The sequence below is a fragment of the Callionymus lyra genome, chromosome 13, assembly GCF_982586985.1.
Source record: "Callionymus lyra chromosome 13, fCalLyr1.hap1.1, whole genome shotgun sequence".
Lineage (NCBI taxonomy): Eukaryota > Metazoa > Chordata > Actinopteri > Syngnathiformes > Callionymidae > Callionymus > Callionymus lyra.
In genome coordinates, this window is record NC_141830.1 from 17,585,006 (window position 1) to 17,600,764 (window position 15,759).

Below are 15,759 nucleotides of genomic sequence, written 5' to 3' on the forward strand. Positions count from 1 at the left end.
CCGAAGGGCAGAGTCGACCTTCAGAGCACGTCGGACACTTGTCTCCGAGCAAGTGTAAATCAGACCTGTGGAAGTGTTTTTACAACCTAGCACCGCAGATTGTTTATGAAAGGACAACAATGTGATCAGATTTCACTGACCTTCATCATGATTGCTGCTGGTCAATTCTCAGGACTTAAAAGGCCAGGGAACATTTTAACAACAAAAAAAAACAGTGTAGTGATAAAAAAAAATTTGTAGACAAACCCCCCATCTAAGCTCTGTTACAAATATGTGCTGTTTTCTATTGTGTGAAGTAACACATTACAATTTCAGATTTAGAAAGAGTAAATAATTTTGTTTTTTTTAATGGTTTCCTTTATCTAAAATCAAACAAAACTTTACCAACACTAACAACCAAAATAAATCAACATTATTAGTATTTTTTCTATTATAGGCATTGTATTTTTATACATTTCATTATTTAATGCATTTTATGTACTGTAAATGATACACATTATAAACATTGTATTATTTAATATATTTAAATACTAATAATACCAGACACTCTCAATGGGGTAAAAATATACCTCATTTCATATTAATTAAAAATGTAAATCTTATTTGCATTGTAAATTGATTTTGTTTCTTTTAACATATTTATAGCAATGATGGACTTCTTGGATGGTAAACATTTCTTGTTCGAACCTCTGACAAAAACAAATTGTCTTGTTGTTTCAACAAATCTCGATACAAATAGTTGCTTCGCTGCGAACCTTTCATCTTTCATTCTGTGAAGGCGTCTAACGCGCTGTCAGGCGTGCATTTGATAAAACAAAATCACATTGCACAAGTTTTGCTTTGAAAAAAAAGGTAACAAACAAGCTTCTGTGGGGGAAAAAAAACAAGCAGATTCGTGAAGGCAACAATCACGCGCCTTTGAAGTGTCTATCAGCACTGTTTGTGTTTGGATTGGGCTAAACATCTGAGTACCAAATGATAGCATTCGGTCCGGCTGATTCTGTAATGCAACTTGCACTTTAAATCTAATGACAAAAGTACAGCCGTTACCTCCTTGATGAAACTCATAAAGCGCCCTCCGAATCTCCACGGCTTGTGGCGGTGGCACTGTAGCGAGTTAACAGTCATTTGTGGAGCGTGCTGGTAGGACACGGAAACGATGTGGACCGCATCATAGGTCAGAGCTGCGTCTGTCTGGAATGAGGGTTGGTCGTTATTTTAACTAAAGTCATTGCATTTTGCTAAGATCTAAATAAAGTACACTGTGAATAAGACTTACCGTCATGATGCCCTCCAGAAGACCCGAGTCAGGCTTCGGTGGAATCTGTCTCTCCATTGACCATTTATCTACGATCGTAGCCACCTGAGGGTTATCCACATTGAGAATGCGAAAGCCGGTCATGTTGACGCCACAAAAGCGATACGGTTCCAAGTCTATCACCATCAGGTCCTTTTGAGAGAAAACAGGGATTAGAGAATAATCTGCATAATGACTTCCAGAAGTATTTTCAACAAATTCAAATTCAAATTATACTATATTTATTATTATAGGATATATTTCTCACAATTGAAAATAAATACAAGCAATTAATTAACTTGTTGCACTGATTGTTTTGGGATTATTTAGAAACGGTGTGCTATAAATGAGAGATGGTTTAATGAAGCTTCATGAAGCAGTGTCATTATTATAATAGCCCACTAGATGGTGGTCTCTGCACTATTTACCTATTTTTTGAACAACTGAAAATCACATCATTTACTGACCTATCTGAACAACATGACACTGCTTCATGAAGCTTCATCAGATCATCACTACTATACATTTAATTTTTACAATTCAAATGAATGATCATTACATTGCTGTTTTATTTGGAATGTAGGGGGAAAACCTACCATTAGTGTTGTGCCCGAATATTAAATAACACAAGTGCGCATGCTGCTGTTCAAGCGAAGCAATTGAACACACAAGGAAACACACTGATTGTGTTAATTATTCATCAACGTCCATTCATTATTCATAAAAATCCAGGCAAAGATGTGATTCAATTTCTGTCTCTCTTATTTCTTGTGCTGGCGAGTGTGAAGTCACATGTTGACACATGTCATGTCAAAAGGGGCCACACGTCTCCAGAGAAAAGCCTTTTTTTTTTCTCCAGTGAACATATATATTTCATTACCACCCCATGGTGCAGCAACAAGAGCATGTGAGAGGTTCGCATGTCGTCAGCACACACGCAAACATTTCTTCATGTTTTTCAATCTATTCCGTTTTAGTCTCCTCTCTCTCTTCTCACACTTTGCAGTACAGTTATCTCTCAAGAACCCAGATCAAAGTGAATCAGGATTGTTCCATGTGACACACAGAGATGTTCGGTAAGTAGATCAGGTTACAAGTCTCGCTGCTTTGATGCTAAGAATACAAACTAACTGGGACAGAATTGTTTGCAGAAATACAATTTATCTGCCGTGACATCCTTGTTTCTAGCATGTTATGAGTGTCGAAAAAGCGACTTGTTCCAATTATAGTATAAATCAGCACAATATAAATTTAAGGTTGTAAAAATTCACGCAATATAACTTGTCAGTTCCATGGTGGAATCACATCTTTACATCTCAGCACATTTTATTTGATGATCATCATCAATGCCTTTATAGTTTCCATCCAAACCCATATCTCCATCTTCTTTTTATCCATCCATCCTTCATCTATCCACCAATTCATCTATACAGTTGTGCCCCCATCCGTCCATCATCTATCATCTATCCATTTATACATCCATCCATTCATCTTTCCATTAGTTCATCAAAGAATCCATCCATACAACAATCCATCTGTTCATCATCCATTATTTTTCCATCCAACCATCCATTCTATATTCTTCCATCTATCTGCCCGTCCATCCATGTATCAATTTATATATGCCCTAATATGTCTATCATCAATCCAAACATGTCTCAATCATTCATTCATCCATCCATTTATTATTCCGTTATCCATCCATCTACCATCCATTATACATTCATCCATCCATCACACATTCGTTCTCCCATCCAACTAACAATCCTCCATTTTACCATCTGTCCATCTATCTGCCCGTACATCCATCTATACATACACCCAAATGTCCATCATTGATAAATCTACCCATTTATTTGTCCATCCATCTGTCCATCATCCATCCATCCTTTATTCAACCATCTGCCCATCCACTCATTTATACATCCACTAGACTAGAGGTACCTCTTCCAGTTCTTTTTGGTAAACAGAGCATTGTTCCCAGGCTAATTGGACAACTTTCTAGGAGGCATATAAAAGTGCCAAAGTCTTGTCCACATGCTTTTCTCCAACAGAAGGAGTAGTTGTTCTTGAGTATCTTCTAAATTGCTCATCTTATCCCCAGATAAAGTAAAATATAAAGATGTATTCATATACTTTTGTAAAAGCCTGCATCAATACAGTATATAGTGATTAGGAGGGAGCTAAGACCATTATAAACCATTATCCATTATAAAACTTTTCAAAACCATTATAAAAAAACACACAAAAATAAAATACATTATTTTTTAATGTATTTATTCATTTTCTTCAATATTTCCTGAAAGGGATGTAAAATAGGCTTTACTTTCTCCAACATTTGAGAAATGATACCTTCTGAAGTCATTCATTTTTGAAGTCATTCAGTCTTTTAAGACAATGGCTTGCAAAGGTATACTATCATTGTGAAATATGATTGTAAAAACAAGCTCGATTTTATAATAAAGGAGATCCTAATTAAAATGTATATTTTATATGAGTAGTGACAGGGAATTTATCTTCCTGCAAGTGTGAAAAAAGGATTTGCCAAATCCTCTAGATATAATATTTTTGAAGAGGAGTGGATTCATTTTCAAACAGGAGATATTTATCGTCTTTTACCAGTCCTGTGTTGTTGCTGCACGCTCTAATAAGTCTATATTTCCTTCACTTCGGAAGATAAAACACAGACATCGGTGGAATCTAGTGAAGGTAGATTGTATTGCCATATATCCCATGGAAAGATTCATCATTTTAGATCAAATCAATCCGCCAGGTATAATCTACTTAATGGCATGTCTATCAAAATGACAGTGTAGTGTAGCTCGGGATAGATACCACAGTCTGGAGCCAAAAAAGATTCCATTCCTTTCATGTGAGAAATTATTCCGTGGTAAAAAAGCAACAAACATAAGTTCAAGCTGAATTCGATTTTTTGCGAATCCGAGCAACACATAAACCAATTCCCTAGCAGCAAAATACCTTTTTGATTTTATGGGTTAAAGCAATAGACTCAGTACAACAACATGACGCATGGCAAAACAATGTCATTTGCCACACCGTTACGCGTGAAAGATGACACACGTCATGCCGGGGCTTCGATGTCATATCGCATTATCACCACAGACTGGCCACACAGGCGAACAGGGTTCTTAGTGTTTGTGTGTGTGTGTGTGTGTGTGTGTGTGTGTGTGTGTGTGTCTGTGTGTGTGTGTGTGTGTGTGTGTGTGTGTCTTAAAGCTTTCGCTTCGAGGAAGACAGATGCAGAGACATTAACACAGAGTGAGTGCGACAACATAGAACATGCTACTATTTATTTATGTTCAGTCTGTTTGTCACATAACCGCCAACGGAATTGACTGCTGCTTGCTTTTTTTTGCATGTCTGTAGATATGTATATATATATATATATATATATATATTATTTTTATTTTTATTTTTTTCTCGTTCCAAATTCTGTTAGTTATTTGCTATTTATCAAATAGCCAAGCTGTTAGGAAATGGGAACAAATGACAGCATTAGCTTTAACAAACAGGGTACATTACCAAAGTGGTGAAGATATAGTGGTAGTACTCTGTCATCATCCCCATGGTTTGAGCCTGAAGGTACACAAAGGAGGAAAAAGAGAAGTTGTTAACGTATTTGTTGGCCGGTTCTTTCAAACAATATCAACTTAAGGTGACTTGAGTTCAGTTCTAATAGTCCGGTTTTCTATTTAATACAAGATGATGTAGCAAAACCTACTGTTACCCTATGAGTGTATATTGGGAAACATCAAATAAAACAATTCTCATTCTTTAAGCCATCTGCTTCAGAAGCCAGGAGTGCTGAGATTTTATATTTTCCAAGAGATTTCACTGGTAGATGAGATTGAAATTATTTATTGTGTTCAAAACACAAAAATCTCACTTAATACAATATGATAAGATAGACACGTTCTCTCAAAATAAGTATCAGTCTGAGGGACAACAAAATATTGTGTCAGTTCTGTCCAGTTCAACATCTCACTAGCCTTAGTCTTTGTTTTTTAATTAGTGATGAAGCTTCATGAAGCAGTGTCATATTGTTTAGAGGTCAGTAGGTGGCGCCATCACTTTAAAAATATTACGATGAGACTGCCATCTAGTGGACTCTGAAAATAATGCTACTGATTCATAAAGCTTCATTAGACCATCAATAGATTTTATTGATTAGACTTAAACTCAATTATCAGGAATTAGTTAAACTCTGTTTTTGGGAATGTGGAAGTAAATTAGAGTACCCGGAATTACCCGCAAAGAGTTGGAAAACATACATCAAACATTTTCCCATCATAATCTGATAGCTCTCTTAAGTCAAGTTAACCTTGACCTTTGTGTGGTCAATCCTTCCGTTCCTGCATTCACGCAGTTATCTGTGCCAAATTGGATGAAATTCCCTCAAGCCTTCCCAGATATATCACATCCCGGAGAATAGGACAGACGGACGGTGGGGCAACCTGAAATCAGTCCGCCTCTGGCAAAGACCGGCGCTGGCATGGAAGCATAAAACTCCAGGGACACACTATTCATTTCATTCTCCGGCAATCCAACACGGAACGCTTGCGGACGGGCGCTGCGAGCAACCGAGTAAGTCAGCGGACACAATGTAAGTTTTGCGATCGCAACATGACAAGAAAAGTGTTTCAGGGGAACAATGAAGCCCTAGGGTGCTTGTGAACGATTGTGTTTTTTTGTCACACAGAGCAGACCTCACCGAGGTCTTCTAATAGACTTGTCTCATAACTTCTTTCTAATAAAATTATTATTTAGTACAGAATTACTTTAAATTCAACTTTTTGGGCGTATCATATCAAGTGGTTGTTTTTATTTCAGAACGACAGTAGCATGAATAGCAATATTTTCCCTTATAGAATTGACTTGTTTACTTGTTCTAATAAACCACAGCAAATGTATACCTTAAATGGTTTAAAAGAAAAAATAAACAATGATCAAATATGTTTGTCTCACTTCAGCTGATCCCAAACTTTCCCTGTCAAAAGCATTTATTTTTCAAGATGACTGGCTAAAGGCAGATTTGTGTCACCTAAGATCTCTTTGACTCGGAATTATTACTTTAATTTGGGAGGGGGATGAAACGTTTACTGAGCGCGATAACAAAAGTGACAGCAAAGTGAATCCTGACATCCATAAAGCATCAAAACGCCCCCACACGCACACTGAACTCCCGGCGTCGCAGTGAAGGATCTTTGTTTCCCCTGACAGTTTTTCATCACAATAAAAACAGAGACACACATGAAGTACACATGATTCAGCTTTAGGAATATTAAGAGTTGCAGCATTAGACTGAGGGAGAACACGCCTTTATGTAGATGCAATATGATGTTTGTTCACACTTACCTGCTTAAGAACCTGTGCTGCCATGTGATGGCTACAGTCGAAGATGATGCGGAACTCCCGACTTCTTTTCATCTCTTTGAGAAGTGGTCGAACATCTTGCGTGTCGATGGGGAGCTGACGGATCTTTAGTCGGATGTTATATCTAGATGGGGCCATAATCAGCTCCTGTAGTCTTATAAGTCCTATAAAATGTGTTAAAATCAACATTAGGTCAGAAGAGATACATTTCTGCACAGTATTTCTTTCTTAGAATTTGACAAATAAGCGAATACTTGCACACTCAGCTACTTTTATAACCTGTATTTTTACGCCCACTAGGACCATGTGCCACTGCTGGTTTTTCAAATGAATCAATTTTGAAGTCACTCATTGCTACTGTGGTCTCATTCTGATGAAATCCATTTATAAGGAATCCTTGCGGCCCGGACCGACGTCTTCGGCAGACCGAAATTTGATTTCAAACCTGTCAGCGCTCCGTAGATATTGCGGTTATGATGTCAGGTTCTTGAATACAAACTGACTTCAGGAACTAATCCAGTTCTGTTGTTGCCTTTAAAATTTGACCTCAATGTTGAAGTGCACTATTTGTAAATTGAAGATGTGTTCTATAATATGATCAACATTGATTTATTTTTCCCCGCTATGTAAGATTAGAATCTGTATTATCCTTAGATGCATTCCAGGAATCATTCCGAGGCTGTCTAACCAAAGGGTCCCCGTATAAGGTCAGGTTGGTATTTCTTCGAAACCCTTTCTGTATCCAGTGTAAAATGTAATCCTCCAAAAATATATAATGTTTATTGGAAAATAAAGAAAAAATATTTTATTTTATGGTTACAGAACCAAGCCACGTTATATTTCATTAAAGGGTTCCAGAAATACTTTCCTTCATTATTATTTTTAATTCCTAAAATGTTTAAAAGATTTGTTGGAGCCAAGGTTCACGGCAGGCAAAATACCTTACAATTTATATACTCTGTTAGTTCAATAACTGACTTAATACTGGATGGGGAAAATGTTTTATTTTTTTATGTTTCTAGACGAATATATTAATTTGTAATAAATACGAAAAAAGGGGTATGATTAAATGTATACGATAGTGTATAAAGGACAGGTTAGATTATAACAAACAAACAAATACCTAAATGATAAATGATAATGTAAAAAAAAATGACTTTAAATTATATAGTATACCTTTGAGACTAGCTTTAATTAACTGCACTGTAACACTCTTTATCTTTGTTTAATTGAAATATTAGATTCTAAACCTCCAAATAATTAACAATAATACAAATCAAATAGGACATTTTAGACTATTACTATTGATTATTTTTGCAAATAGAGGTGAATATTGCCTGTTACCAATGGTAAAACGTATCACTTGGGTCTCTATCTAAAAAAGCAATATATATATATATATTTATATATTAAAAACTTTTTTTTTTTCCAAATGTATATGCAAAGAAGAAAAAGATCGGCAGATCAAAGTCTTCTCACCTGTGCTGTCATCATATACAACTGTGGCTGTTTTCCATTTCAGGTACTGCACCAGATCCAGGATGGCATAACTTAGCGAGGAATAATCAGGGTATAGATTTGCGTAAAAGGTGTCTCTGTTGTCCATCGGGTGATGTTTCCATCGCACCTGGATGTGCGGCACCTCTAACGCATTGCAAATAGATTGCACAGCGTTCGACGAAGAGCTGTGTGACGGCCCAAATATTGCAACGACACCTAAAGACAGCTGGTCACATGCTGCAGAGACACAAAAAAAACCAACATCTCAATGAGTTCATCTTGAGTACAAGGAAATATACAGTGGTTGTGATTAGTGATGGTCTGATGAAGCTTCATGAAGCAGTGTCATTATTTTTCATTATTTTTTAGTCCACTAGATGGCGTTCACTGAACTATTTTCCTTAGTTTTGAGCAACTGTTCTAATGAAAAATCTCATTATTTTAAAATTAATGGCGCCACCTATTGACCTCCAAACAACATGACACTGCGTCATGAAGTTTCATCAGACCATCACTAGTTGTGATTCAGAAGACACTTATCGTAGCTATATGAGGTGATTTTTTATTGGTTTGTATGAAAATGTGCTTAGTAGACTAGCAATATATCATGGACATGTGGTTGAGGTCAAGAAAATATCTTTGAATTTCTCTTTTTGATTTTGAAGTAAAGCTCAAAAGCTCAAAGAGCAATCACATATTGTTGGCTTTATCTGTCTGGCTTTGTAACTTTTATAAAACATTGATGTTTTGAGATTCATTCATTTCATTTCTGATGAGTCAATAGAAGCGTCTTCAATGTAGTGTAGGTCCAAAGGTGCAAAGGTGATTAAAAGGTTCACTTGTCAGTCAAGTAAACCACATTCTATATTCAATATTTTTTTGCACTTTGGCTTAACTTAGTTGCCCCTTGCTGACAAAAAAATAGTGATGGTCTGATGAAGCTTCATGAAGCAGTGTCATGTTGTTTAGAGGTCAGTAGGTGGCGCCATCACTTTTAAAAATGATGTGATGTTTCATTAGAACAGTTGTTCAAAACAAAGGAAAATAGTGCAGAGACCGCCATCTTGTGGACTCTGAAAATAATGACACTGCTTCATGAAGCTTCATCAGACCATCAGTTCTAGAAAACACTTGCCCTGTTCACTCAAAATATCATAAACAGAATATTGCAACAAAAAAAAATGTAATTTAAGCCCTAAATAAATAATGTAAATAAAAACACACATTTTTTTGAAAAGATCTAAAACATTTACGATAAATAAATGACCCAAAGACGTAGTTTTATAATAATTATGTGCTACAAATGTTTTGTAATAGTCCTTCAATGCTCCTTTTTTTGTCCATGAAATCATATCAGTCTCAGGAGTATCAGGAGCTTTTTCAGTGTGTGTTCCTCAAATGTTCAAGTAATTTATACAATCTTTTAAACAACCACCAAGTTGGTCTTTTTTGTTTTTTGTTTTGTCAGCTTATATTTATTAAAGCGGTAGAAAAAGAGGGACTCACCTTTCCGAGACGCCTCAAAGCTGTCGTAGATGTTAATCCTTTGTATGTCATATGTTAGTGTTGTGTTCGGCAACAAAGTTCTGTTTCTGTTTATGTTATTGACAGCAAATTTAAAGGCGAGTTCCTCGGAGCTGACGAGGGAAACAGGTCCATCTGTTTGCTCAAAAATCCCTCCTGAAAGACAAAGAGAAAGACATATGGCCTATTAGCGTCTTCCCGAGCAATAACGGCATCTGCACCCAGCAAATGTATTCAGCTATAGTCGCACTCCAATATCATCTTTGAAGTCTAAAGCCTTAATGGACTTATAGACTCTTTCTGTTACATCAAGGCAGCGGAATATGTCTCGCGTGTTTGTCTCTCTATTCCATTGCCCTTTTTTATCAGCAGAAAGCCACGTTGGTAAAGCTGATAACTGGACAGTCCGTTCCTTTTTACATGGAATTCAAAGGAAATGCTTTCCATTTTTAGAAGTAGTGGACTGTTGCTCGAAACACACATCAACGTGGACATCAAAGTGCATAACATTTCACAGAAAACCAGTGGAAACACTTTCCCTGATAACGTTTTATTCAGCCCGTTACTCTCTTTCACAGTTGAATAAAACTCGACCTGACACAAACTTTATTTGAATGTATTTGTATTAAAAAGCTCAAGTTCAAAAGTTCAAATGAAATTGATCATTACACGAATATTGTTAAGCGACCATACACATCACCAAGACATTTTTAGCAAAATGACAATACATCAACAAAATTAAGTGATGCAACTCACTATAAATATTGCCTACCAGAGGAATGGACAGTGATTAAGAGAGGTGAAGAAGAGGCTACAGGCAAGGTTGCACTTGCATCGCACATCTAAGGGATTTCAGTGGCTGTCAATTAAACTACTTTAACGCTTTTGCATTTCAAATATTTTGTCTTATTGCATAAACTAGAGGTGATGGATGGATGGATGGATGGATGGATGGATGGATGCATGGATGGATGGATGGATGGATGGATGGATGGATGGATGGATGGATGGGTTGGGTGGGTGTGTAGGTAGGTAGTGGTACTTAGTAGTAGTAGTACTGGTCACATTAGCTGTAAGTATTTATTTTAAGAAAAGTAATTTCACATTGTTTATCATCTACTTGGGTTTGCAGATCATTAGAGGAAGTATTGCTCATCTCGCTGTTTATGACTCAAAGCCTCTCTGGATCGTAATGCATAAACCACCCGGTGGAACATGTCACATTAAAACAAATGAATCCTTCTATTTCATGGGGAAATCTCATTAGAGTACATTAAGTAATTGCTGGAGTATGTAGTAATCTGACTGTTAAGAGGATAAAATGCACATTGCTGCGAAGCACTTAAACAAATTTGATAAGCGAGAGGAAAACTGCTACTCAGAAGACAAATCCTTTGTGAGAAATGCAACACACGGGAAACATCCTTCTAAGTCAAGGCATCGAAACACTTTGCTTATTTTTCTTAGATATTTGTATGATTCTATATAAACAAAACATCTTCCGATTCAATAGCAACGCTCCCAGGCATTTGAGGTTTGCAATATATTTCAAAAAGCTTTAAAAAAAAGAGGAAGAGGAATGAAGACCTTTAATTACACTCCAAGGTCCGGTGACAATGTATAAATCAGCTACTAATTGCAATCCACTTCCATAATCTGTCCTTTGAGGACGTTTCCATCAGATGCTTTTCAATTAGTGAATAGAAATAATTATTCACAACCAGCATCGAGATCTGATCATAATTGTTCACATCAGTTACAAAAAGCCACTTAAACACTCAAATGCAGTTATTTAGCCAGGCACTGTCCCAATGAAAAAAGAGCTATACTCCTAACACTTAGTTAATAGAGAAAAAAACAAAAACAGGAAAATAGGCAGGCTTATCTTTTATTGGTGTTTGAATTTAGCAAATGTATCTCATTAAAATATTGTATTACTAAGAGTATCATTCCCATACGTAAAGACTATAAGGTTTAAAATGATGTTAATAACACCCAGAGGCATTCATTGTTAATGTTGTTTCCTGAACTAATTATGTATCATTTCTCATTTTTTTCTAATTACCAATTAGGTTTCTCTACATTAATGTTGATACAAACTATCAAAGTGGGGACACTCAAATGAAAATGTTCGGAATTATGTGAGAAAACAACGGATAGTGTTCAGACTTTAACGTACTGTACAATTGTGCAAAAATGCAAATTGAAAGAATCATCAAAAATTAATATTTTTCATGTCAAAACTAATCTGAAGGACATATATTGAAGACAACAATGTTTTAACGGGAAGAACACTTTTCAGTAGTGATGAAGCTTCATGAAGCAGTGTCATTATTTTCAGAGTCCACTAGATGGTGGTCTCTGCACTATTTGACTTTGTTTTGAACAACTGTTCTAATGAAACATAACATTATTTTTAAACTGATTACTTTTAATGGTTAGAAAATAGCCTTAACAATTTGCAGTGGATCATGATTTCGTCAAAAAAAAAGAAATATTATAAATCCTGCGTAATCCCTTCTGTCGTAAGCAATGGTGCAGATAAAGAAAGTGTTCTAATCTCTTGACTATGAGTGGTTACTTTTTCTAACACACTTAAGCATCTTTAACAATCCAATCTATTGATTTTTATAGATAAATGGCTTCCAGGAAGCGCTCTATTGTTAAGTTAAAGATGATTGATCTGTATGAATAGATTGTAAGAGGTTGGAGACGGCAGCATGAAGAACCAACTGAATCAAAGGTAATAATAGCAGATGACGGAAAGATTATTCCGGTAGGCATTTACTTTTTTTTTGTCTAGCCACCAGAACACTTTACTGCAATCTTACCGGCATTAGTGTTCAAAAAAGGATATAAAAATATGAAAATTTCATGCAAGTGACAACCAGATGCCATTTTTGTGATCCCCCTTCCAAAATGATGTGATAGAATAATCAGAATATATACATACTTACTGTATGTATGTTTTCATAAAGTATGTCATGGCAAATGACCAGAGGCGTCATTAAAGTACTTTAAAATATATTTTTAATAGTCGTCTAACTCAAAGTAACGTGATCGAGTGACAAGTGTGTTGAAACAAAGGAACATTAAAATAGAAGTCGCCGGGGGTTGTTATTGTTCATGTTGTTGCTTTTCGGTTTGATCTCTGTTGTCGGTGAATTTGATGTCTTTGCAAAATGACGTTTGTTTATTCACTGACTTTTGGAAGATTAGCTTTGAAATAAACAAAACTTGTCTCTAAAGAAAGAAATGAATAAGTTATAAAAAGGGTTAAACATATCTCGCTTTCCCTTGGACATCTACATTAAATTCTCCTTTCTTCACTATAGTATTACTTCAACTGTAAAGTGTCTTGAGATAACTTTGTTATGATATGAGACTTTCAATAAAATTGAATTGAATTGAATTGACTTGAAGGGTTACTGTAGATCCAATTGAACTGCAAACCTAAAATATACAGATGTTTTTACTTTTTATTTCCTCTTGTTGTGGCTTCAAAACAAGATGGACATTACAGACTCCAACAAAACAGCTTGCTCATCTCAGACATCCAAATGTTTCCTCTTCCTTTTCGCTGGGATTCCTGGTGTGAATAGCTTCCTGCCCCCATTGATGCGACTCTCTCTAGACAATAATGGCAGCGAACAACCGTTCTAAACAATGCTCAGACAAATCAGTGTGAAGAATGGGAAAATGCAGCCAGTTTTATTCAGTCTTTTTCCCCCCCTCATAATTACAACACAACAAAAGGGTTGTGAAGCAATGCCAATACAAGCATGAAGTTAAGAAAAAAAAACAGCAACACTGAAGGACCATGAGTTACTACGCTTAACTAATGCTTATGAGCTTGAAAGTAAATTAACAGTCGTGGTTAAGTGAAGGTGCCAAGGCAGCATGTTGGCTCATTAGTCTGCAGAGTAACCTTGAGCATGGCCTTGGTCTTTCTCGCAACGCTCGCTTGAGTTTTATCGGTGAACTCTTGTTTACTCCCACTCTCTAAACCTGTCAGTCAAATAAAGCCAATAATATAAAGTTGTAATTGTAATTTTTTTTTTTTTCAAGCCTTACTATGAATTCCTGACTTGTTTGGCTTGATTTAAGAAAAGCCAAACATTGCTATCGTTCATTAAAGAAATTATTGAAAGCAACATATCTTTTATTTTCTTAAATCAATCATCCATTTCACATATGTCAAATTCAAGGTCTGATGGTTAAGCCTGGCCTTCTATATCCCTTCATGTGCAAATGCATGTCGTTAAAAGAAAATGTATTTTCATGCACTGCAAAGGAACATCTTGCTGCTGATAGAGTGCTTTGTCTCAGCAGGGATAGCAAGACCTGTTCTAGGGATAGTTTACCCAAGATGACACATTCAAACTCATTTTCTACTCACCCTCATGTCAACCAAGGGATGGGATTATTTTCAGAGTAATCTTTTTCTTTTTAGAGTTATAGACAAAAATGTATATTCCTTTTAATGTAGCGGCTGGAGCTCAGTTGTCTTCATCTTCCGTCCAATAAGACACCTAAAAACATCCGAATACCGCCATGGTCCTTGTCTGTAACGTTCATCTTGTATTGAAGTAAAAGTAAAAGTAAAAACATTTGTAAATTTTAGGTTTGTAGTAACCCTTTAATGTAGATGTCCAAGGGAAAGTGAAATATGAAGTATCGTCTGTAACGCACATCTTTTATTGAAGCATCGACATGAGGAATTGTTCAGGAATACCTTAAACAACTTTATATTTCAAGCTTCAAGCTTGTTTGTAGCACAAGCTTAAAGGCGAACATGCTACACAGACAGGAAGTACTCCGGGAAAATATCGCAAGCACTTCCAGTGTACAGTCTACACTAGGAGCACTCAGGATATTTACCCAAGATACTTTTTGTTCCTTAAACTCTAAAAAGGAACCAATTACTCAATACAATACCATTAGAAGACATTAGAAATTTAGTGAATTTTGAATTGACTATCACTATAAGGAGAACATCCCCTTTAAATGGATCTGGAATGTTAAGGATGATAGTCATGCATTTAAAAAAAAAATCTAGACTAAATTATTGGTGATGTCAAAGGACATTCATGTTACTTGTGCAAAGGATCATGGGATAGTTAACACAGCATCCTGGATAACTTCACCGCTGCGCTGATGGACTTCATGGAAATATCTTTCCAGTAAAAGATGAGTGAAGTCGAGTGAAAGTCATTTTTGCAATGTCATGTCATGTTCAATCTGGATCGGAACCTTTTAGCATTTCAGTTCAAGCTAATCTAAAGTTGAAACAGGGACACTAATCCAGGGGCTTCTAGAAATTTGCAACAGCTTGAAAGATCATCAGGAACATGCAGAGTTGACAATTGTGTCTCCCTGATTGCTTTTTTTATGCTTTGAGCGAGGACACCATATTTTTACCATTTTCTCATCTTTAAACATTAGAAATACAAACATTTATAATGCAGAACTGCTCAATAGGTATGACATTGGATTACAACAAAAAAAAAGACAATGAATCATCTTCAGAGGTGATTGACCAGAACTGCTAAATCAAAGGGAATTCACGAAAAAAATAAAATAAATTACTTCCAAGTCCATTAACAAGGGAAATATACATGTAATCTAAATATATTTTAAGATTGCACATTGGTGGATCTAGTTGATGACAGGGATGTGTTGAGTGATTCTATTAGAGTAACAGAAAAGACAACAGTTGTTTCGCGACGGGGGAGTATTCCTTTCCAGCTGGACATCAGATATATGCCAGACGGCATGAAAAGAAAGAGAAGAAAAGCAAAACACTTAAAAATTGGCTGCAATCTTATCACACTTATCTTGTGAGTAACAATCTTTGTGAATATAAATATATATTTAAAAGTGTGACATTCCTAATTTAAACCATGTTTCTAAAATACAAAAATGTGTCCTAAAAGGAATTCTGGATATTGTACCATTTTTGTGCTTTTAATCTTTTGTTTGTGATTTTACATCTGAAATTCTTGCTAAGAGTAACTATGCATGCTTTTATATTATAATGTTTA

General features: G+C 35.9%; 1 protein-coding gene and 1 long non-coding RNA gene across 2 annotated transcripts in view; both read right to left on the bottom strand.

The window, feature by feature from the left end:
- The window catches only part of LOC148067585 (uncharacterized), a 274,440-nt gene that overhangs the window by 160,523 nt on the left and 98,158 nt on the right, over window positions 1-15,759 (bottom strand). The gene's annotated exons all lie outside the window — the stretch shown is intronic.
- Window positions 1-15,759, bottom strand: part of grik3 (glutamate ionotropic receptor kainate type subunit 3) — an 86,442-nt gene that overhangs the window by 29,579 nt on the left and 41,104 nt on the right. The window contains exons 2-7 of the mRNA XM_087806469.1: window positions 9,698-9,871; window positions 8,171-8,428; window positions 6,674-6,855; window positions 4,841-4,894; window positions 1,280-1,450; window positions 1,051-1,194 (exon numbers count right to left, since the gene is read on the bottom strand). Coding sequence (XP_087662595.1) covers window positions 1,051-1,194; window positions 1,280-1,450; window positions 4,841-4,894; window positions 6,674-6,855; window positions 8,171-8,428; window positions 9,698-9,871 — 983 coding nt within the window. The remainder of the gene's footprint in view (window positions 1-1,050; window positions 1,195-1,279; window positions 1,451-4,840; window positions 4,895-6,673; window positions 6,856-8,170; window positions 8,429-9,697; window positions 9,872-15,759) is intronic.